At 37.9% G+C, this 25,096-nt stretch overlaps 1 protein-coding gene across 2 annotated transcripts; it reads right to left on the bottom strand.

The window, feature by feature from the left end:
- Positions 1 to 1,716: 1,716 nt before the first annotated feature.
- ZNF326 (zinc finger protein 326) lies at positions 1,717 to 24,800 on the bottom strand. 2 transcript variants are annotated; one of them, XM_071436323.1, is made up of 13 exons: positions 24,624 to 24,800; positions 24,052 to 24,126; positions 18,135 to 18,261; positions 15,696 to 16,101; positions 12,878 to 13,076; positions 11,121 to 11,155; positions 10,163 to 10,250; positions 7,791 to 7,905; positions 6,615 to 6,762; positions 6,192 to 6,291; positions 4,886 to 5,016; positions 3,898 to 3,993; positions 1,717 to 2,430 (listed from the first exon to the last, which is right to left on the bottom strand). In XM_071436323.1, exons 1-13 carry the CDS (start codon positions 24,637 to 24,639, stop codon positions 2,269 to 2,271), a joined length of 1,698 nt encoding a protein of 565 aa, XP_071292424.1. In that variant the 5' UTR covers positions 24,640 to 24,800; the 3' UTR covers positions 1,717 to 2,268. The 2 variants fall into 2 exon arrangements, with proteins under 2 accessions (XP_071292424.1, XP_071292423.1); XM_071436322.1 differs by lacking the exon at positions 24,052 to 24,126.
- Between the last annotated feature and the right edge of the window lie 296 nt (positions 24,801 to 25,096).

Consider the following 25,096-nt stretch of genomic DNA (forward strand, 5'->3'; position numbering starts at 1 on the left):
TACCCTCTGGATATTTACTCCTTTCCCTGTTGGCATCGGCTTTGAAGTAACAAAGAATGGGATGAGGAAAGCTTAGATTTGCAGAGTAAGATCAGAAGCTCTTTTGTATCAGATGTTGGACTTCAGTTTATACACCTTTATTTATACAGAAAGGCTTATTATTCATCAGCTAACTTTACTTTAAACCAGACAAATCTGTTTGAATTGAGGTGCAGGACTTAACTTTAAAGAGAAATACACTATTGTAAGCATAAAAACGTGACACAATTTTAGAAATTACCTTTAAGAAATTAAACAGATGGTATATTACTCATTTTTAAATTTAAGTCAGAACAGTCTTCACTGCTAAATTCAATGTAGCATTCTAATCCTCTCAAATTATTTGAGGGACTTCACTGCAGGCTTTTGACTCAAGAGGATGTGGGATTTAGCAAGGATAGGAGAGATCCAACTCCCTGCTTGCTAGGGGCATTCCTTACAATAAAGTTTCTCCGTACAATCCTACATCTGAGTGGGTGAGGACTTCAGTTAGCAGGATAACCAACTGAAGAAAAGCTCTGGATCCTCCATTTTAGGGCTACTTTGAAAGAGCAGAAAACATTCTAGAAGTTGAAAAATACATTTAAAGAAAAGCTTCTTTTTTTTTTTTTTGGTAAAAGTCTGATAGACAACAAGAAGAAAATGTAAAGCTTCTATTTAGCAAGCTGAAAACTGATTTCACTGTACAGACACAGCAACAGTTTGAAACACATTCTGGAGTCCACAAGGAAGATGTCCAGGGTACAGGAATGAAGATGGTAAGTCTCCATATCTCCCACATTCTTAACTGTAACAAAACCAGGAAAAGCCAAAGCAAGAGAATCTACAGGCCTGTTTCAAGATTTCAATCCTTCACACAGCATGAAATCAAACCAAGTATTACACAAGTGTGATACTAATCATCCTACAGTTACTGTGTGGCGAAAAATAATTGTAGGCAAAAAGCCTAGTGCATTTTGGCTGCAATATACATAAGAGCTTGCATATATGGCAATTATTCCCTGTGAGCAAATTGCAAGGATTAGTGCCCATATTTCTTACTACTCTAGTGGCTACCTTGCAAGTTCAACCCTAAGAAAACAAAAGCACAAAACTACATGTAGTATTTGTCAACATTTCTCAGAGCAAAAAGATTGAGGTAGATAGAATGTGAGACAAGTTGTATGTACTCTTCAGCACAACTATAAACCAAAAACACCATTCAGTCCTATGAAAGATTAAAAATGCATCAAGATGTTTCCAGCAGAAATAAAAATAGCATTAGTATCATCATGCAAGTCAAAACTTTGCCACTCCTGTGTAATGTAAATCACCACCTGAAACATTCCATATCATTTTGACTACTCAGATAAGAGGCACCAAACCTCCTCTATCGATTCCACTCAAGACCCTAAAACGTTACACAGCTCATGCTGTTAATTCCTAAGATAGAGAAGAGTACACCACATGTAAACACACAGAAAGCACACCTCCCCCAGGCACACTATGAGGGCCCAAGATCTCACCTGTCCTGGCAGGTGGAGTCTGAATATATAAAAACTCAGCAATAAATGAGTCACTTAAGATGCAACTACAAACTTCAATGATAGTAATAATCAAGATTTAATTTGAAACCAGTTAGTAGTCAGCATGGGGAAATTTTGGAAATACTTAAACTACAGACATTTAAAACAGTAATATCTCTTACGTATTTTATTGCTACAAACTGGTACATCTTATCACAAAAAGCTACAAGGCATATTATAAACACATACTCTATTATACAGAGTGCAATGCAGTCCTCCAAACAGCCACACTCAAGAGCACAATTTTTGAGGTTACTCATCCTGTACTATGAGGTAAATATTTATAAGCTTACACCAAAAAGCTTTTAAAATATTTACCCCACAGACCCACCCTCCTTTTCAACTGATTAGACCAGAAGTTATCATATCCAACTTTCAGTACACACACCAAAAAAATAGGATGCTTAAAAAAATATACAACACAATGTTTTGATCAGCTTTAACAGTCAGTTTTCTATAAAAAGCTCAACTAAAATAGTCTTAATTTCATTTTAACAAAATCAGAAACACAGAGGAATTATATAAACAAGTTCTCCATGGAATGGAATGCATGCATATCGTGGGGAACCTTCAGATCCATGAGACTATTAAAAAGTCTGAGCCACTTTAGAGCAGAAATAAAAAGCTGGTTTGCCCCCACTAATTTATTTTCATTTTCTTGCACTTAGTTATCTTCAGTGTGGTCTAAAGTGAAGTCAGTTTGTTCTTCAGTTTCTTCCTCCTCTTCTTCCTCCTCTTCCTCACCCTCAGCTGGCTCATCAGCTTTTTCTTCTTCTTCTGTTTGCTGCTCCTGAGCCTGATCATTAATTTCAAAAGGATTTTCACCCTGAAGGAGAAGATCGAAAAGAAACACTTTGATATTTCTTTCAAATATAAAATCATACTCATCATTTCAAGTGAATGAAAGGGGCAGCCATTAAGCAATGCTACATTACTTTATGCAGTTTTTTAATAGTTGTGGGTTTTTTGCAAGAAAACCAAAACACCTTGGATTTAAAACTAGCAACACCACATCTTTATGCACATGGGAAACTGGGATCCCAAGAAACTCTTTGAATGAAAGTGGAAATGGCACTGTGAAAAAGCCAAGTATGCTAACTGAACTACTTCAGTCTCAGTTAATTCTAAATTTGAATAAGGATGAAAGAGATTTGCACAACCAGGAACCAGATACATCTCCTTGAGCAGGTCCTGGTGAAAGTGTATTAAGTTCAGTCCACTACAGAAATCACCAGTGCTAGACATTGTGAAAATGTCAGTGGTCTCCTTGTGAAGACAATCTTGCAGATTTTTCTCTCCTCAATTTTCGAACTGGTGAGTAGCAAATTTCCATTCTCCCTTTTGCCAGTCTCTCGCTAGGGGGCTGTATTGGACAAGGCACACCAGGCATAAGGAACTGGGAAGAGGTGGCTGGAAACACCAGCCGATATTCCAGGCTCTGCTATCTGGCCATATGCAACCTTTCCTTAACAGATACACAACAGTTATCTGAAACTGATTCACACACCCATCCATACATAATTTTTCAGAACACAACTAATTTGTCATTTTAAATCACAATTAACTTGGGCACTGGCTCATACCTTGCCGTATTTCCAAAAGACAGTATTGCTTTGTTCAAAAGAGTCTTACTGTTATGGCACAGGCAGAATCATAAATCAATTAAAGGTAATCCAGAAATAGCTAACAACAGTATTACAGAGTCACTTAGCAAAGTAAGTGGCCCAGCAGAAAAAAAATCTCTCCATTTTGCTAAAATGAATTCACCTGTTTCTCAGGCCACATATCTACAACATAAGCTTCCATGCCTCTTAAATTCTCTCATCTCATCAACTACAGTTGCAAGCTTTTGTTTTTGTCATGAACCCTAAAAATTTTACAGAAAAGTAGCTGAGTTGTGTGCACACTATACTTCAGTGCAAACCCACATGCTGGAGCTTTTGCTTCTAAATGTAAAGATGGGAATAATTTGTGTTTTGTGCTCTGCAGTTAACATTACATATAAAGACACTGCTGAAGTTTGCCTGAAGTTTGTTTTGGGGATTTTTTCATTAGAGAATCCAACTAAAAATTCCCTAGATACAAGTTTTAAATGACAACCAAAAGCTGGTGAATCTGAAGGTGGCAATGTTTGCTGCAAAATAATTTATCTGAGACAATGATTTTGGACTGCCAAAATACATTACAATTATATTAAATCTGTGAGCTATCTGAAAGACAGAGGACTGAGGTTAAACTCTAATCAACATGGAGAAAATGGCAAACAATTATTTTCTTTCCATTTGCATCTCACCTTCACATACAGCTCGTATCGTGCCTTGACGATAGGATTATTCAAGATGCTGGTGGCAGTAAGAACACTCTCCCTTTTTATTTGTTCTCTGTAGGCCTAGGAAACAAATTTGACAGTGAATAATTATCACATTCCTATAACAACTGTCACATGAATTTGAATTCATGGCCAGTTTCTGTATATAAAATAATGAACATACTACAGCATGAACTGCTTGCTCTTAGTACGTAAGCCCAAAGCACATGAACCTAACCAATAAGGTTTAGTTGTGTTTACATCTTGTTACTTCAGCTTGATCAAAAGATGTATCTTGCTTATATAAGGGACTACAACCTGTTATCTGTTCTCATCTACAGAAAACATCCAGGCTTCTCCATCACAGTCTAACATATTGTTGAAGGTGATCCTGCTCATTTTCATGGTCCCTTCCAACTCAAAACATTCTACAACATCCCACAATCACAGAAGCTCATATGAAAACAACCTATAACTTAGGCAATCTTGCTTACTATCATGCTCATGCTACTCTTTCAACGCAACTACCAGCCCTATCAGGTTTATCACTATAAATTTTAACAGGGACAAATACAACACAACTGCTACTTCTAAACTGCTCTCAGTTGTCTTCAAATTAAAAAGATAACCGCCAAGAAAAGAGAAACTATGTCTATCTTGCTAGAAACACATGTGTGAGTAACAAAATGTTTCTAAATACTTACACTCTGTAAAGCAAATCCTCATCAAATGAAGAAGTGATTTCCAGTAACTTTCTCATGATTTTCTACTGGCAGCTATTAAGCACACCAATATTTCATTAGCTGGGGTGCTTAAGTGCTGGCTACTTCCTGAGGTGTTAAACTTACAAAGTGCATTAAGGACATTATAGCTTTATAGAGAACAAGCCACATCAACAAGAACTTAGAAATTACTTGCACCAAGAACTCTAACACTTTTCACCTATTTTTCTTAATTATATGTCGTATCTTACTTGTTTTCCTTTTGTGTGATCAGGAGATTTTAAGTGTTGCTGAACAGAACTGTGCAATGCAGGAACATAGACACTGCAAGCACTGCAGTGAACAGTCTCAACTTTCATCATATGGTCATCAGCTGTAACCCCTGCCAAAGAAGATGCAACAAATCATTAACACAAAACTGTTACTTTAGGCAACTGGAAAAGTAGCCTGTTTGTTTTTTACCCAAAAATTAAGAGCTCTTGGTTGTTAAACATGTCAAACTAAACCACTAAGGAATATTCACCTAACTTAGGCTCTCTGAGGGCAATACCGGAAGACGAAGTTTTTCACATCAACACTCCACCTCTTCACAGACTACACATGAGACCCAGGCAAAGTACAAAAACAGCACTGATTTTTCAATCAACAATAGCCAATATCCTTAAAAATACACATTTTTATACAGCAAACAAAGCTTGACTGAAGTAACTGCACTTACTTTACCCCTTATAAAAACTTATTTACTTCTTTGCCCTCCCTCACCATCAGGAAGAGGCACATGAATCCAACTCCTCTTGTAATTTTAAGTATTAGCTTGGTAATAGAACATTCTCATCACAAAGGAAAAAAGGCACTCCAGTACTTAAGGAAAGTTAAGATGTTGCCTATATCTATTTTTAAGTAGTTTTTAGTATTTAAGTTCAAATTAGGTGATACTGCAATAGTTATTGCTAAAACAAAGATGTCTCATTTGGTTGTAGCCCATATTCTGAAATCCCTCAAGCAAAGAAGGGGAGGATATGGCACAGTAAGGCAGGGACACATTAACTGCTCCAGAAAACTCCCTGTAGGGCAGCCAAGGGGAAAAAAATTCCAGATATCTTGGGTAACGAAAAAATGCTCCAACTCCTCCTTTTGGCACTCCTTTCCCTCCAAACCACAGCAACTTTCCTACTTGCACTTTTCCAAGTTCTTGTATTTGACCACTGTCATCTTATTTCTTTATTACACTCTTTCTCTATCTACTGCATCCACCTGCTGTCACTCCGCATGCCTTATACTGAACAAGACTGTGGCAAAGCCCACAGAATTGTCTGTCAGGTACTCAGGTACTCAAGCAGGATAGTTCCCACCTTCTGAAAGGCTACCTGGATACCCAACAAACAAGGTTTGCCATCTCCTTCCTGCTGGGCTTACATTCCACATGGGATCAGAAACAAAGCAAGGAATCTCAACCAGGTACAGAAAAGATGTGAAAACTACCTGGTTTTATGCATTTTAGAAAAACCAAAGAAGAATGAAAGGAGAAAAAGACCAGGAGAGCTCCAAATTACTCACCTTCCATTATATCTTTTTCAGCAGCTTGGGAATTCTCTGTTTGGTTACTTGTCTGTTGCTTACGCATTGCTGTCTTCTTGAATTTATTCACCATACACTCCTACAAAGGGGAAAAAAAATTGTAAATACCTGTGATGTACAATTGTTAACATTCCAGTATTAACCCAGATTTTGAAAATTCTTTATAACAAACAGTAAATAATTGCTATTTCTTCTTAAGGAACTACTTTCAATTCTAAAAGTAACAGTACTTTAGAGACTTTGAAATTGTTTCATTTGCTTGAACTTGCAGTAGTATGTGCTGCACCAAAAGTCATCTACAAAATGATTAATGGTAAGTAAAGCATATTTTGAAAATAAATGGTAAATTGTAACTACATTCTCATGTAGAAGTATTATACATATCAAAACCAGCTATCTTACATGAAGAAATTCCATCACTACTTTGTCAAATTTTGTTTGCTTCTGGATATGATCCAATGTCTCCTGGTGAGCTGCACTCTCCAGATGTGACTCAATTTCTTTTTCTTCAAATGTTCGAAACTTGCAAAATGAGCAAGTAAATGCCATTCTATCAAGAGAAATACATTAAATATTACTATTAAAACTCCTCAAAACAATGACACTTGACAAACCCAATCAGTAAGGGAACAGGAAAAGCATTCTTTGAAGCAGCCGAAGTGAAAAAGAAATAAAAAAAAACAACCTAGAGTTTTTCCATTACAAAGGGTAAGTGCTACATGAATCAAATATAAATTAGGCCAGGGTCAGAGTAACAAATTATCTGTTCAGGAGACAAAAACTGCTGAAATCAGAACCCAGGCATTTAAAAGCCACATTATTCTGTGAGTTCATCTATTGCAGTACTCTACTTCCTGTCACCTTTTGTAGAACATCTCATAGGCACAGAATCATAGTCCAGTCAGGCCATGAATTCCTAACTGTAATTAGAAGAATTAAGTGAAAGTTCATTTTCCATACAAAAGCTATATATAATCTTTATAAGTAAATATAATCTCCTTGGTAACAGTCACTAATCACTAGCTAGGATCATACTCTGCACTGACACTAAACAGTTTTGTACAGTGCAGCCACTGGGCAAGACTAAGCAAGTTACAAAACCTATGTACTTATTTTTGCTACAAAACAGTTGACCACAGATACATATGCACAAACACACACGTATCTAAAACTGGAATAAAACCAATTTCTAACAGCTTTTTAAGTCAACATGAACATATACTTCAAAAGCAGTACCATTCTAATCTGCTTCTGAAGTGTTGCACTTGTGGGGGAAAAGGGGTTAGTAAACTGTGGATTTTCTGATGCAACAGTGGTCCAGTGAAACACCCAGGCTAAGCCACAGAATTTGGGTGCCAGGTTTTGGCTTGAGGTTTTTTCTTTATTTGAGTTAGCTTTTTGCTTTTGCTGGGGAGCAGGGGAAGTTGAGGGGTGTGGAAGGAGGTGGGTTTTTTCCATCATTTCTTTCTTGCATTTGCTTTTCCTAAAATCAGTCCAAATGAAAAAAAAAACATGTGTTCTTAGAGAGGCATTAAGGGGAAGAAAACCAATGTACACAACACAAGTTACAGCACAAACCTGTATCCATCACCATATTTTTCACTGTTTTTTTCTCTTCTACGCCTTTGCTTCTCTCTTCTGGCCTCAATTCGCCGCTTTTCTTCTTCCTCACTTTTAACTTCTCCTTTGCCATCTTAACATACAATTGAAAGATTAAAAACCAAATTCAAAACAAACAACAACAGAAGTACCTGTCTTCCCCATCTCCTCCACAAACACTTCAAAATGCAGAGAAAGACCCTGTAACAACATAGTTCGACGGCTTTCTTAAATGTTCTCAAAGTTTTGCTTTGTTTTCCTCCTCTAGAAACAGCCAATTTAAACACTTGCTTTCAACTTTACAGCTAGGGTTTTACACTCCAGTTTACAGTCATAAAAGAAATTCTGAATTAAAGCAACTCCTTCCCTGTTGTGCCTAGCTATTAAAGGCCTCTTCAAGTACATGACCAGAAAAAGGTAACTGGAAACACATAGAGAAAAACACATTGTTTCAAACTCTCCCATGTTTTTAGAGCACCACTGCTACAGTCCCCTTACATAAAAGGAAACTATCTAAAGGCTGTCTCTTCTACTGAGAAGGCAGTTCCCAAAAGTGAAAGCAAAGATTCTCATAAATGAGACAAGACAGTGTTGTTTCAAGGTACGGTACCCAACATTCAACAAATTTATTATTCAACAACTTTATTATTTTTTACCCACTAGACTTCACTTCTGTTCACAGAAAAATATTCCAAAGATTTTCAGCCAAAGAAATAAACCAGTTAATGGAGGTGGGGACGAGGGAGAGACAAGGACAGAAAGATTTACCACACAAAGTACCCAAGCAGACCTCCAGAGAAGAACTTGATTAAATTACTACCTAGCATGTAAGTAAAAGTGTCAATTAGTAAATGAATAGAATTTAGTTCTACAACATTTAAGACTTCCAAGGACATTAACTTTTTGCATAAGTGCACTTATGTCTGTCTTTCCTCTGTCTGCTTTAGTAGTCTATGGACAAAGAGAAACAATTAGAATATTATCCAGTGGGTAGTTTTAGACCAAAAAGAAGAGGAACACTTCGTTTTCTTTTACAGTTCAAACTCTGAAGAGAGGTCAGCCTCCAGGAAATCTACCTCCATCCAAACAGCAACAGAAAGGAACATACAACAGCATCATGCACAAACACCAAGACTCCAAAACACTCTGTGGATCACGAAATGTCACTGCATACTGAAAACATCTTCAGGACTAACAGCTCCTGATTATCCCGAGGTCTACCATTTTGTAGCAAAGAGTTTCAAAATTTACTGTGATCCAGAGAGGAGAAAAACTCCTGTCCGTAAAACTATTTTAAAAAAATTCAAATTGAAAACAGAAAAACACCTATCTACCTACCCACAGAAGAAATTCCCATACTGATCTCAGGATTTAAATTTCGTTTAGTGCATTACCACTAACCCTGGAAATATTCAAAGGACCACTTGTTTTACTGCTGTAATAACCATCTGGTATGATATTCTGTGGTGTGAAATGGCCTCTATTTTGACCCTCAAGCTCATAAACTGAAGTGCCTGCCCTGCGAGAAGCTGGGGAATAGAGACCTGAATTTATATATAAACTAAAAACTCCCTCTTTCCTTCAGTGCACTTATGCAAACTTTTAAAACAAAAAGAAACTCACACAATTTAAAAATAAACTCAAAATATTTACTATTACTTTAAGAAAAGAAACACTCATTTGGCTGCAAATTTCCAGCCCTCCTTGCTCTCAAATGAGACTATGCTATATGCAATAGGGCAACATACAAGGAAAGGGGGACTAAAAGTACTTTCAGCCTTATCACTGGATTTCTTTTTCTATGTGTCTGGAATCACTACAGTTAATACACACTTGAACTGACTTTTGTAAACTAATAATAAACCTGTTTCATTAAAACTGTACATGAAACAGACCCCGCATTCCTGAGAGCAGCTCTGCGAGATAACTGAATCCACTTTATTAAAAGTGACTCACCGAGGGTTTAAGGGTGAGGTTGATCAGCTAGTGGGATAAATAATAGGATATGGGTGAGGAACCAGTGGGATGAACAACATTCAATGCAATGGAATGGTAGCAGGTAAAGAAAACCACTTTTTTTTTCACAAAAAAAAAGGCGAACAGCAACATATTGAAATGATCAGAGAGCAGAGACACAGTAAGTATGAAAAAACAAAACAAGTCATAGATGGGTATTACAAACAACCATATTTCCACAGCCTAAATTTTTAAACTCTTTAAACAAAATACAGGCAGCCATGCTACCAAATAACTACTAAAGGTCATAAATACAGGCTTACAAAATGTAATCTCTCAAAGCCTCACAAACAGAATACATACAACACCTTACCTGACAAAGCAAACTGACTTACCTCCGAAAGTCTGATATCCAAGATCGTAAGCATCTCTTGTGAAGTCTTCATATATAACAACTGCACCACTTGTATCAACTTCAATTTCCTAATAAAGTCAAATCCATAAATTAAAAAAGCCATTCTAAATCCAGAAAGGCAATGTAATTTACATTATTTCCAATGATCTGTTACTTGCTATTTTTAAATATGACAACAAAAGAAAGTGAATTATCTTGTGGAACTCCATGTACAAACATTTCTAGCTCTGCATTCCTCCATAATGCCTTACTAAATTACCTTCACAATCAAAATAGTTTTCTATATAAATATTTAGACTTCCAATCCAGACTTTTACTTAGTCGAGAAGGTGTTAATACCCTCACTCAAAAAGAAGGGAAATGCCATTCCAGTCTTGCAACATTAAACCAGGATATATATAGACACATGCTTAGCTTACTAGGAATATTCTCACATAGTGTTGCAACTGATCTGTCTGAAGGAAGGGACTAATCTTCCTACCCTATCAGAGAGTACCTTTTAACACTGACCCTTTTTTATTTACTCTCTCTCCTTGATGTGTCTTATGTCTTAGCCATTCCTCCTCACTTGTGTTTAGTGATCTCCCTTGTACCCACCCAAGCAGGTTACAGCTGCATGAGCTCAAGCTGTCTACCTGTGGCAATATGAGAAGTGTTCACATGAGAGCTCTCCTGTGCATTACATGAACAGGTAGGGTCTACAAATACAGCTTAAAATTCACTTTCCAGGCTATCTGCACAAGCTACATCTTTCACTCAAAATCAACTGCCACCAAAATAAGATAGTTTTAGATAAAAAACCCAAAAACATGTTCAGAAAAACTTATCTAGCTTAATGTTCAATTTGTTAACTCTAGTTTTAAGAATTGTGTGTCTCCAGGTATGCTATGCAAACTTCTCAAAGAATCGAAACATTTTCCAGTTCTGGGAATCTTTACCTCTACAGTAGAATCCTGGTAAGATGTCTTCGTGTCTATTAACATAAAATGAGAAACAATGCAAAAGTGCTGTCACTGACAATTCATTTTAAGACAATAAGATGTTTAGGAAAAAAATCAGCTTGTTATGCAGGGAAAATTGTCTACATTTACAATTTATCATAGTTTGGTAATAATGTAAAATCAGTTACCCTTAGAAATACAAACTAAACACTTAGAAGCAATCACCTATATCTAATTCCAAAACAAGAATTTCAAGGTTGAAAGGACAATAGTATTTTGAGATATATTTTCATTCATACAATAGATACAAACTGCATCAAAGTTTCTGTTAGTTGTTACCCACTTTTTAGTTTTCAACTACATGATACTGCTTAGGTCTTTCAGTTCAAGTTTCAGAAACTGTGTTAAACTACTCAACATTTTCTTCCCCCTAATCTCAGAGCCACAGGACAGGCTGCATTCTTGCAGGCACTATATATCCCACTTCCTAAAGTGACCCAAATATTATGTATTGGTCTTTGGATTATGGAAATTGGTGAAGCGGACAAAATAACAAATTAGAAGCACTATGCCTGAATGTAGCTTAGAAAGGAGAATGTACGAAAGTACTGAAAGAACTCGAATTTTAGAGACCCTTTTCATAACAACAAAGCTGATGAGACCACCAATAAAGTTCCCTATACAAAAGGCAGAGGAGTGTGTTCTATACAGCCAGTTCCTGGAATTGGTTCAGTACTCTTGACATTACAGTTAAGGGAACAGTTATGTAATACATAATAATGTAACCAGAATAACGAAATCAAAACCAGAATTTACGCCTCAAAGTCTCTGCCAAATCTGTGCATTTGCCTTGCAAGCTATGAGCTACAGCAACTTTAAACTATTTTCACGGGTCATTTAAAACCAAACTACATAAAACACTGCACATCAAACTAGGAAATCACAAGCATAAAAACTAAAATTTGACTGCTGTACACACTGTTCACAAGATATAATACTCGAGTTTACATTCCCTCAAAGCAAGTACTTTATTCAAACCTCACTAGTGGCTTTTTTCTCCAACTTTGACTGCAATATAAAATTTTAATATTAGAGTTGTAGAATATCTTTATGGAAGTTAAAGAAACCAAGCATCACTAATACAATTTGCAGTTTGTATTATGTTTATCTATCTCATTTACAATTCTTTTCATTAGAGCATTTCATTTACAAGTGGGAGCAATCTCTTTCTGCCTCTCATAAATTATTATGTAACAGTTTTTGCCATTTTTGCAGTTTCCCTCCTTTTCCCTCTCCTCTTCACCCACGCCTTATATCTTTATTTTAACTGTACCACAGCTGATGCACTACTTTTTATATCCAAAGAATTTGGACAGCAGGGCCCAGGCTTATGCAAGAACACATTTTAGTATTTGTCAGGCATTGTCTCTTCAGACAACCTGAGCTCTGACATTACTTTTAGTGGTGAAAATTTGCCTTCAGGAAGTATCATCATGAAGTCTCAAGGTGATAGTCTTCAATGGTACATATCTGAACACATCAAAACATTCAGTATCATTTAGCAAATTATCTTTGCAGTAGGAAAGTTAAACATGTAAATTCCTAAAATCCACTGTGGACTATTTGAAAGGTAGAAACCAAAGAATTACAAAACAGCACATACAGTCCTCTTTCTGAATATTAAAACTAAGTAATTTCTAATGAATAAAAAAATCACTCATTTTAACTTAAAAATTTTGACACTTGCTACTTACTAGGTGATTTTTTCTGGCTCAGCTTCAAAATAGGCTTTGTCATTTTGGGTTTCTTGATAAATGTCCCACCAGGTTTGTTATATGGCTGTGGTATCATTTTTCTTTTTATTCCTCTTGCAGCAACTGCTGCAGGACTGGGTTTGTTATGATAGTCAACGACAATTCCAGGTCTGTGCATTCCGCCAAAGTCTCCCATATGCTGAAAATGTGTGAAATCAAGAGAAAGGTATTAGTATATGAAACCCATGTCAACAAAACAACTACTTGGTACAGTATGACTGTGACCTTAACTAAAATCTGTGTTCTAGAGCAAAATGTAGGAGGAAACTTAAGTTCCTGGTCTCATATTCGTTTGTGCAATGGTTTTGTGGGTGTTTGTCCAGTAGAACTAATACTTATGTATAAACTGTGTTTCTGCTTATTCAGAACCATTGTCCAGGCAATGAACATATCTGTCATATCTCAGCCTAACATCTTGGCTCCTCTCTTCAGATTCTCTAGATAATGAATTCCATCTGCCTCAAAATAAAAAAAAAATATTAAAAAAATAGCTTTAACAAAAAAGTTTCCTTGCTTTGTATCTTACACAAAATGATACAGTAGTGATCTGAAAACTGTGTGAAGAAGGTTGCCCACTGTGGAATACTGATTAATTGAAGGAAGCCCATTCTTTCTTTTATCTATCTTTCCAGTATCCTCCAATTCAATAAAAAGCAGAATTTTTAAGTTGGGCCTGGAGAGAGTGATACAAAAACAATGCAGCGATAGGAATGAAAAATTCCATTGAAAGACTAAACCTTTCCACTATTTCTAAAATTATGTACAGTCATTTGTGGATACTTGTACATGAAAGTTACCTCTCTGAAGTCACAGAATAAGTGAGTAATCTGAAGAGGGGAATTTAAGTAGCTGTAATATTTTCAAAAGTGCAAACATACTTCTTAATATTAACTTAATTACTTGATTAATAAAGGGCAGAAGAGAGCCCACAGACTGGATGAGTGACTTGGATAAGCAGAAATATATCTCTTTCCATGAGAAGAGAATTAGTATTACACTGTCAAAAGAACATAAAAATAACTTCAAAACCTTTAAGAAAAGCATGGCTTTTTTAAAGCAGATTTTTAATGACAGACAGAATGTACCAAAACAGGCACTTTCCTTAATCAGAAGTCCATGCACAAGATCTCCATGTTAATTTATTTAGCTGAGATAGCTATAGACTGCCTAGCACGTACATTTACATCAGACACAAATTTGACATGAAGTACACACTGGATAATTTCAAGTTCGGGTTTTTTTAAACAGACAATCTACCTATTAAAGGTGCAATGCATTTTACATCTGGTAAGTAGTCTAGCCTTTACATTCTCCTTTATTACAGAAAAGACTAAAAGGATAAATTTCAAAAGCAAATGAAAAAAGAACTCAGTTGTAACTCTGCACAGCGCTTTCAGATCTAAAGGAGTTCTGAAACAATAGCATAAAGGCTTAAGAATGTAACATTTTCAGCTTCACAAGCAGAGAAATGAAGATTAGAATCTTTTTCTCATACCATGCTACATGCTAGCTAACAGCCATGTGCAAAAGTGAGCTAAAAGTTGAATATGGCAACTACAATACTCAAGAATGTTGCAAAGTAGACTTTCTGGAACAAAACCACCACGCATGTTAAGTATATAATAGACCCAGTAAAAAATAATTTTCCTCTACACTTCAAGCTGTATCATTTAAACTTAAAGAATCACTTCCCAAAGAAATACAGCACGCTCAGGAATTTTAAAAGGTAAGTTATACCTAGAGGCACAGGCAGAAAGGTGTTCACTGAATATTTTGTGCTTTAAAAAAAAAATTTAAATTGGGATTATAAAACCAAGACAAAGGGACACCATCAACCTAAAGTTAGTATTTCTGTCAGGTTTCGGGTTTTTTTATTCTTTCCCCTAGGTCACTTAACATTAAGCATTACTTCCTCAAACTGATCACTCTTTTGCATACAGTTAATCATGCTGTTTCTAGGACATACACTTTTTACATCCCATACTGGAAAGGAATCCACTGAGAAGCACTTAGAACTTAAGTCTTCAAAATGAATACAAGTAAGAGGACTAGGCACACTGTGTGGAAATTAATCTCAGTTCTGTGAAAGGACCTGATTTCAAGTTGATGATGCCCCTTTAACCATGTTTTAATTCTAAGAATCACTGTAACTGCTAACCACTCACCTTTGCCATTTCCTCCCCATCACCCTTCCAATAAACAAGTCGGAGTAAGAATTAAGTCTAAAGGAAGACTTGATGTTTGATAAAACATGTACTCAACATATTAAGAATTAGCTCAACTTTTCCCTTTACATGAACCAAAAACTGCTCTAGCGTTCACAACCTGGGTTTTATTTTTTTGCTTATACATTGCACCTTTAACCTACTCAAAACTTCAAAAGACTTTGAATTCAACTTTCACAATATTCAAAAATTTCCCCACCAGCAGCAGAGATGCTAGTGTTTACAAGGAAAAACGAAAGTCCTTTTAATCCCTTTTAGACCAAACCTACTACTTTTATCTTCACCTTTCAAACAAAAGGAGAGATTTAACAAACCTTATCAACTAGTCTATTACTCATTACTTTCAGCAGAAAGAGGGACTGGGTTCTACTTGAAGACAGCTTCAAAGGGATAAACAACATTGTCAACCATGATCGTTTGCTTGGACAAAACCCCCACACTGTACTGAACAGTGCATTCATTTTAAAGCAGTGGTCTTGAAAGGGTTTAAAAGAGCGTCTAGTGAAAAGAATCTGAAAAGATTCTGTACTTACTCCTCGGCCTCGGCCTCTGCCTGTTGATGGTCCTCCAAAAGCATCATAGTTTCTGCTTCCAAATCCACTTTCAGGATAAGCAGGCGTTCCTCTCCCCCGAGAGCCTACAGGTGCAGGCTTCATATGGGGTGAAGAAAAACTGCTGTAGGAAGAGTAACTCTCTCTTCCTCTGTCCTCCATAAACCCAGGCCTCAATTTTGAACGGGAGTAAGGTGCTTCCCAGCTAGACCCGCCCTGGTTTCTACCTCCGAAAGAGTCAAGGCTATTCCGGTAGGAGTTGTCAAATCGACCACCATAACTACCTCCGAAGCGGCTTTGTTCGGGTTCATTATAACCATAGCCAGATCTGTACAGATCTCGCCCACCCAGAGAAGACCCGGAGTCGTAAGACTCATAAGGTCCAAACCTGGAAAAGTTGCACAGTGAGGAGAAAAAAAAGTAAGCTTACTAATGTTATACATTTCAAAAGACAAGTTAGCAGTTGACATTTATCAACTAAAATCAATTTATTACTATACTGATCTGTACAGTTGTGTTATTGATTAATCTTGATTAGGGCTGGGCAATTCACACTATGACCAGACAGAAAGCTATCTGAGCCATTTTGCTACAAACAATTCTAAAGCTCAGTATACCTGAACTTTGTTTACTTAAATTTTCAGCAACATTTATTTACTAAAATATTATTGGAGCCCAGCCCTAGTCTCACAAAAATAATCACCTGCAGACATTCAAAGCCTAGTCAAACTCCCCTTTCTTCAAAATCATACCCTCACAGTCTAACAGTTAAACAGCAGTTAAGAGGCAGCTTAGTTCTGAACCAAGAAAAAAAATAGTTTTGGCTTTTTTAGTGGTACAGTTGTGAGTTCCAAGTATCCCACAGTTCTCATTTTAAAGGAAAAATACATACGCTCTTCTGTTCACATCTTTTCTTTATGAAATTTTTCCCTATAAAATTCAGTCTCACACTCAAAGAAGTTCATGGTCTTCAGTGTATCCAGCTTTCACTTGCAGACCATTAGGTCTAGCAACTCAAGATTCTGAAAGTCTCCCCAACGCATGCACAGCGGACACACAAAGAGTCCTTGGAAAACAACAAGGAGCTACAATCTTCAGCTATTTATCAAGAGTTTGCTTTGCCTGGGACATGGGCAGTGTCAGGCTAGAAATCAGTATCTGTAACTGCTTGGAAGGGAAACACATTAGTGTCCCTGCAGGGTTATAACAGGGTGATTGAGCAGCTGGGAAAGACAATCCCCTAACTGATACAATACAACCTACAGGAGACTCAACTTACTAACTCTATCTACAGGAAACTGAATGCCTTCATTTTAAAATCTGTTCATCTCAGAAGACTCAGAGATACACAGAAAATGACACTAGAAAAAGTCCATGCATAACATCAGGTTACATAGCAAGCGACATTTTGGTGTCCAAGAAGTCATTCAACCTCCATCATATGCAGATTACTATATGGTAGGTACGGCTCGTTCCTCAATCTCTGCTCAGACTTGTAAATCAATATTAACGTTCATTATTAAACAAGTCATACTTAACTGAAATGCTTAATAGAACCGAGCAGCAAGACACAACACTTCTCCAGCCTCCCTCTTTAGTAGTGTCCTTCCCCAGTGGCACCACAGTGACTACAGACAGGAACCACACAATAATCTGGCAACAGCCAGACAAAAATTCAAGGATGAACACAAGAAAACCATCAGATTATCTAAGTTTTCTTCGCATTTTATCTCCTCCAAGATAGAATCACTATTCTGAAAAGCATGCTTCTTTGAATGCAATTTTAAGACCTAAATCAAATCAGCTGCTCCCTATTGTTTTCATCTGAAAGAGCAAATGGTACCCTAGCATTAAATACACAACTTTCAGACCACTGCATGAGAATTTTTAGTTTTAGACTATTCCATCTTACAAAGCAGCCCAGAACATGCACACAGTTTCAAGTGTAATCAGTACCTTCCAATGAAATAATCTGGACATGACTTTCAGATTCAATACCAAGACCACTTGAGCACTGCACGTTTAAACCAAAGAACACATACCCTAAATGTTCCTTAAAAACGGAATGTTGATAGATTCAGTCTAAGACACTAAACCAATTAGGTCTAGTCTGCAATGTCAGAAATGGTGTGTCAGGCCAATCAGCTGCAAATTGCTAGACAATACTGAAAAACAAAACTTTTGCTATTTTCTTTCAGACGCACTGTTCCGCTGTCAAACTTTTCCACAAAAATGCTGATTATTACAAGGATCTAGCACTTACAGTTTAGTATTTGCCAGTATTTATCAAACATGAAGACTTGAATGAAAGTGTTCATACAAAATCATAACAACATGCCTCAGGAACACTTAAGTTAGAAGAATGATTTAAACTTAAATTGGATTTGATCGATTCTTGGGACAACTGAAGGATTATTTTACCTGTTACCACCACCACCACCTCCTCCGCCTCCACCTCCATGACTCTCCATCCCATAGGATTGGTTAAGGTAAGAGTCCATGGATCGTGGGCCACCATAGCCTCCATGCCCATAATCCCGGTCCATGTCTAAAAAAAGAGCAGAAAAATGTTTATAAAGAAAGCAAGTGAGAATTCTTATTAAGTAATCTAGTTTAAATTCTTAAGTAAGAGGTTTAATCATTGCCACAGTGCTTACAAACAAAATACAGAATTGACAGTTGCAAACCAATTTTGACACTGATTAGAGAAGCCACGTGTCTCTGTCATCATCTAAGCACCTCTTGACTGGAATAAAATTCCTCATTTTTTCCAATACTAAGTAAATCAGGATTATTGTTCCATCAGCTGGAATCGTCATAAATTAAGCGAATTAAATGAAGATACCTGATGTAGAATATGCCTGAAGTTGTCAAGAATTAAGACCACTTCCAACCCTTTCATAATACAAAGAGCTCAGAGGCTCTCTCTATCCAGTGCTCCAAGAAACCTTCATTCTCATTGAGAGACTCTGGGTCAAGGTTACAAGCTGTCATGCTGCAGTGCAGGCTCTGTATATAGGCTAGAGTCAAACAAAAGAACTTCCTGACATCTAGCCAAACAAAAATCCACCCAAATCAGCACTGAGCTGCAGCTCGCTAACTGTGCTAAGGTGCTGGCATTTCACAAACTGATGTCACTTCATGACATCTTCATCTCAGTATCCTGCAATGAAATCTGGCAAAAGAACCAACTTCCTCCTCAGCACTGGAAGGTCTATGTAAAAATTCTGGACAAATAATCACTCAAATTCAAAGCACTAAAACAATGCTGCAGATCTGCCTAACAATTATGATCCACTGTCTTTCTGTAATGTACACAATCTTCACCTCACTGGCATTCTGGAGACCAAAACTGCTTCCCAACACCAACCAACACCAAGGTTTGGGTAATACCAAGAAAACCTGGCAAGTCAAGATTCACAGAAGAAGTAACACAGAGAAGGAATACACAATGAACACAGGAAGGATAAAAATTAAGTAGCTGTTTACTCTGACAAGAGAGAGTATTTTATACATTTCAGTATCTCCACATGTAAACCACTGACTTTTCCAGGACAATTAGCTCCCCTGAAGTCATAAGAAGTTGTGCTATTTAAAGAAATACAGTAACTCTCTGTGCATATAATTTCATGAAAATAACTGTAGTGCTGAAAATATGTATATAAATTATATCCCATTTGTACCTAGTTCTTGTTAGCACCAAGTCACTGTCATTTACTTTCTTGTATCCATCAACAATGAAAATTCTGCAAATTATATTAAGATGACTGTATCACTTATACACAGATATTCTTAGCATGCCTGAACAGAGACTGCAACACACAAAGACCTACTACTGATTTTTATTCTAATGATCATAGGTACTTCCTAAAAAAATTAAAGATGATACTTCTGGGAAAAGAAAAAAAAACTTCTAACATAGAAGTCACACTGTATCTTTTCATATTCTGAACATACAATAAAGATTCAAAAACCAAAGCATAAAAAACCCTTTTCAAAATATTCATCATGTAGCACCACCCATCATCAACTTAAATTGCAAAGAGTTACTGCAAAAAGAAACTGATGAGGCTTCTAATAAAAACATCTAATGCTCCTCTCTGGTGCTTCTGAATGATCTGCCACCTAATCCAATACATTACCCTCAAGACTATACATAAAGATGCAGAACAGCAAAAAGAGAAGATAGTCAAGAAAATAAACTCAGTTGCACAGGAATTAAAATTGACCATGGGATAATTTAATCTCAGATCCAGGTTGTTAGGTTTTTTAATACAGGACAACTTCAAATCAATCAAAAGACACTGACATTCTGAAAACTGACATACCTGACCCGAAAGCACCCAATAATTTACCTTAGTTTCACTGGCTCCCTATTATCTACAGGCCCTAAGATGGCACAAAATCAGTGAGGTTAAGAGTTGAGAACTGAATCAAGTCATCCAACAAGGAAGAACACAACACTCTATCAAGATCCCTGCCACTGCAATGCAATTCTACTACAGCACAGGAAGTAGGGACCAATGTTATGCATATGCCAGCAGTTCAGCATTGGAAAAACACAAAAACTTTCACGCGCAAAGAACTCTTCCCAAAAATGGTTTAAAAAGCATCATTTTGAAATATATTTTTAGTCTAAAACTTTTAGCATGAAAGCAAACACTAAAATACAATTATAATCACAGGATAACTTCTGACATCCACACTTGCTTAACACTCCTTACTCAGTTCATGTTCTCTAACATCAGCAGTCTTGCTATAGACTATGCCAGTCCCTAAACCCCTGCCTTCAGGACACCACCACCACCATCTCCTCCCTGATAGTGAACAGTTTATTCATCCCTTTCCAGACTCACTGCCCTGCATTTACCTACATTATAATAGACTCACATTTGAAAATGGTTAACACAGGATACAAAAGGTACAAAGACATGAAGAGGGATGATGATTTCATCACTTGAATGATTTACTACAAGAAACTGGAGGGAGCAAATGAAATTTACAAGTAACAATTGAAAGAAGGATCCAAGTTTTCACAAAACACTTTTCACAAAACAGACATACAAGTCCCAAAACCGAGTTACAAGTAGTAAGTTACTAATGATTAACAGGGATTTAAGACAGAAATTGGATAAATCAACTGACAAGAAATTCACAGCATGTCAAACACAGACTATGACTGAGAAACTCCTCAAGCTGCAAACCAGTGAAGGCATATAAATATACCAAAGGAGTACTTGTACAATTTGTTCCCTGCCTCCAAACAGAGACAGACGTACAGGACATTGGTGAGGTAGGACAGACACTTTTGACCTGATCTACTGAAGGTGACCTTATAATCTCCTTCCAACTATATCATTAACTGTTCCACACTGCTGATCAGTTAACCTATCATTCCAACCACTGCCCTCCTGCTTCAGTCACCAGCTGCAAACTTCACCAAAGATTCCTACATTTTCTACTTCATGCCCAGAGCATGACAAAGAAACTGCATTCGACTTAACAAGTACAGTATTTCTTCAGGTATTAAACTTCCCTCTCAAAGTATGTTCTTCAGACAGGCTTTATCCTAAAAAGGGGGAAACATACAAGACAACAGTAAATATTCATTCAGATAAAAGAAAACAGAAAGGACCTTAGTGTAGTAACTGATGATAATCACTGTCACCACCAGTAGAGAATAGAGAAGTTGCCTGTCTGTGCAGACTAAATGTGAAATTGTTTCACATGCTGAGAGAACATGCATTTAAGCACTAGAGAAAAAACACCAGGAATTGCATTCCAGTGTCTCAAACCAAAAATTCAAAAGAGTAGTAATTCATTTAAGTTTAAATAGTAACTGCTTATCAAAGAAACCTTTGAAGAATATTTTATCTGTGTATTTATGAAAACCACAGAATTAAAAAGAAATTAAAAAAACAGTGGTCCATACTTGCTCTTAAAGCTTAAAAACAGAGTGAGCCTCTGAGATGAAGGCATTATCAAAGCATCTGAATCAAAGAATTTATTAACAGAATAAATCAGGTTTTGGCATCTGCAGCTTCTTGCATAAATACCCTGTTGATCAATGAGCCATTGAACTTAAGTAGGGAAATAGAAGAACTTGCAAAGAACTATCTGGTTTTTAACTTCTAGATTGCATTGAACTTGTATTAAAAAGAGGGGATGAAAAGCTATGTCAAAGAAAATAATATATTAACTCTAAATTTATAAAAGAATGGTATACTAAAACACAAGTTTAATTTAAAAATTAAAATGTTAATGTATATGTATTTCTTCAGATTAATTAAGAAAAAAAAAAAAAAGAAGCTGTATTTGGTGGAGAGATCTTTAAAAATAGTGCAAAATAAATCTCAATAGCCAGTAAAGAAAAATCAAATTTTCCAAAGGAAAAGAACTACAAAGTAAACAAACAGTAGGTAAGACTCAGAACCTCTTGGTACAAAGAACTCAATTTAAAAGAAAAAGCTTATGAGCAGAGAACATTGAAATCATATTCACAGCACAAAGACAAGGAATCACTTTAAACAATGTGCTCCATGTGAAGCAGATGAAAAGGCTAAAAAAATGAGAAAGATCTTGCAAAATAAAGGATAAATTAAAAAAGCTAAATGTTGACTACCAGAAGCTTAAGGGTCTGTTGTGCAATAAGAAGCAGTAATTTTCCCAGGCACATTACATTTTCATAACACCATGTCTAGGTTGTTAGCATCACAGCCTTGTCATTAGGCCATTCCCCCTTCCAGACTAAAAGGACAACAGCTGCAGTAACTAAAATATTAACATGAATATTTAATAATATTTCTGCTCACAATAAACTAACAATTTATTCCAAAGGGCATGTAAACTCTGGGCTCAAACTGAGGCTTCCCTGAGGAAGGGACAATGGTGCAATTACAGGAGTCATCAGACATACAACTGAAAGTGCTGCCCATTGGCTCAAAGTTTCCAACAGGAAGAACCTTGCCAAGAGCTCAAATGAAAACTAGGCAAAGATGAGAATTCCCAACATCTACCCTCTGCTGCCTGACAAAACAGCCCCACAAAACAGCCTTCAGTCCCCTGTATAGAACCTGGGTAAAACAATTTTTATGCATGCCTTGCTTATGTACATACAGTGTATAAACAGTCATGGTAAAAGTTTCAAGCTGTATACATCATAATTAAACTTTTGTAATAATTACAAATAACACAAAGCTTAATTAACACAATGAAAACTATTATTACAGAGGTACATGAAAGGAACACTCTAATTGCACAGTACACATTTGATTAGTTAGTTCCCCTACAATGAGCCTGGATTAATTTTAGTATTTGTATAATCAGATCTCAGAAAAGCAAGCTCTGGTTAATAGTTACAGTGAATATTCCAATAAGATACTTAAACTGGTGCTTAAGAATAACCTTTCATTCTAAAAACCAAGTGGATATTTAATTACTACTCAATAGAGAAGATGAAAACACGGGGCAATATATTTATTTATTCACTATTTATTAATTTTACTATACAAAAAGATAAATGCAAAATAATATAATTGGAAAAAAAACCTAAGACTCGAGAAATGTGTAACAAAAATTATTATATTGCAATCAAAGATGCATCTGTAATTCAACGTGTTATATGGAAATAACAGCCAGCAAGAGCGTCAAGAGAAGCAACAGCAAGCACTTACTTGACAGGATCTGTAAACGCAGCTTGGATACAGTATCAGTAAAGCTTTTATATTAAGATCCTTTTAACGCTTGCACGCTGGCAAGAGACGTCAAAACATTTCTTGAGTCTTTTCTAAACTCATAACTTTAATCATCTTACCAAAGTACGTGCACTCCGTTTTATCTACATAATATTTTTAATAGTGCAAAAAAAAAGAGGTAGCTTTTAGTCTTGGCTTTATGTGTTTTTTCTGTACTCCTTTCCAAACTGTTAGTTAAAGCAAACTTTAGGCGGGCAAAAAGTAATTAAAACCCAAGCAGTTACAGGTTCTGGTTCATATAAAATAGGAAAATATCCTTTATTTTCAACAAAAATAGTACTCTGTAAGAATATACTGGTTTATGTAAAAAAGGCATCATCTTAGGAAAAGTCTGTATTTCTACCCCACCCCCCCCATCCCCACTCCTTTATCGCACAATTTTTCATTTGGAACGTGCAGTTCATGTTGACATGCCCAAGATGAAAATCAAGTCTCACTCCCAGTTACAACTCCTCCAGAAAACAACATGAGCACTTAAACCATGTCACGCACTTTAAAAAACCCGTTTCCTTTTTTGTTTTTTGTTAACACTGATTGTTCAGCCCCAACTCTTTTTACAGGTTAGACGTATTTATAGCTCATACCTGAGACTGACCCACTGGGCATGTTCACACCACAATGCATGGGGGTATCTGGGAATCTCCAATCTCTGTCTTCAGCTGGAGAGGATGGGTCAGTGAGAATGACTTAGTGCTTAGCGAGAGCTGGAGGGGAGAGACAGGGAGCCGCACCAAGAGGCGGCTCTCTCTCCTGTCGGATCTCCAGGCTCCTGACACGACCCCCTCAAAGAGCTCGCCCCGAGCTCCCCCCGGCTCTGCCCGCACCCCCCACCCGCCGCCGCCCCCTCGCCCCCCGCTCGCCCCGCGCCCCCAGGGCGCCTCGGCCCGCGGAGCGCCGCCCCCGCCCGCGCTGCCCGCCCGCCCGCGCCGCCCCCGGGGAGGGCCCTCCTCCCGCGCAGCCCTCCCGCCGCCGGCCGCCGCCGCAGCTCCCCCAGCCCGGCAGTGGCGGCGGGGGAGGAGGACGAGGACGTGGGTGAGGGGGGCTCCGTCCTGCGCGTAACAAAGCAGCCGCTGCCATTTTGAGTCACGGTCGGGCCCCGCGGCGGCAGCGGCGGCGGCGGCCAGGCCCTGCCCGTGCAGCGGGGGAGCGCCCTCACCTTCCCCGTAGTCCATGGCGGCGGCGGCGGCGGGCGCTGCTGGCGGGAAGGTGGCGGCGGCTCCGGCGGCTCCCAATGGCGCCCTCCACCACAACGAGGCGAGGCGGGACCCGCGCGCTGCACGCACTGCCACGGCGCGCGGCGATTGGCTCGGCCGGCGCGTCACGTGACTGGGCCGGCGGGCCCGCCGCGCACGACGCCGCGCACGGGGCCTGGCTCCAGGTCACGAGGGAGGCTGCGCGGCGGCCATTTTCAGCCCTGGCAGCCGCCATTTTGTGTTCTGGCGGCGGTCCCTGTCATGCTTGAGGTCGCTGCAGGACGAGGAGTGGCGAGACATCCACACCATCGCCCTCACACATACGCCCAGAGGGCCCTGATGAAGTGGTTCAGCGTGCGTTCCGCTGAAGTCAGGCAGAGCCTGGCGGGACTGAGCCCTCGATGGCACCCCTGCAGATGCAGTGCCCTGTCCATGG

The sequence above is a fragment of the Agelaius tricolor genome, unplaced genomic scaffold (assembly GCF_023055355.1).
Source record: "Agelaius tricolor isolate 1412-34295 unplaced genomic scaffold, bAgeTri1.0.p SCAF_11, whole genome shotgun sequence".
In the NCBI taxonomy this organism is placed as follows: Eukaryota; Metazoa; Chordata; class Aves; order Passeriformes; family Icteridae; genus Agelaius; species Agelaius tricolor.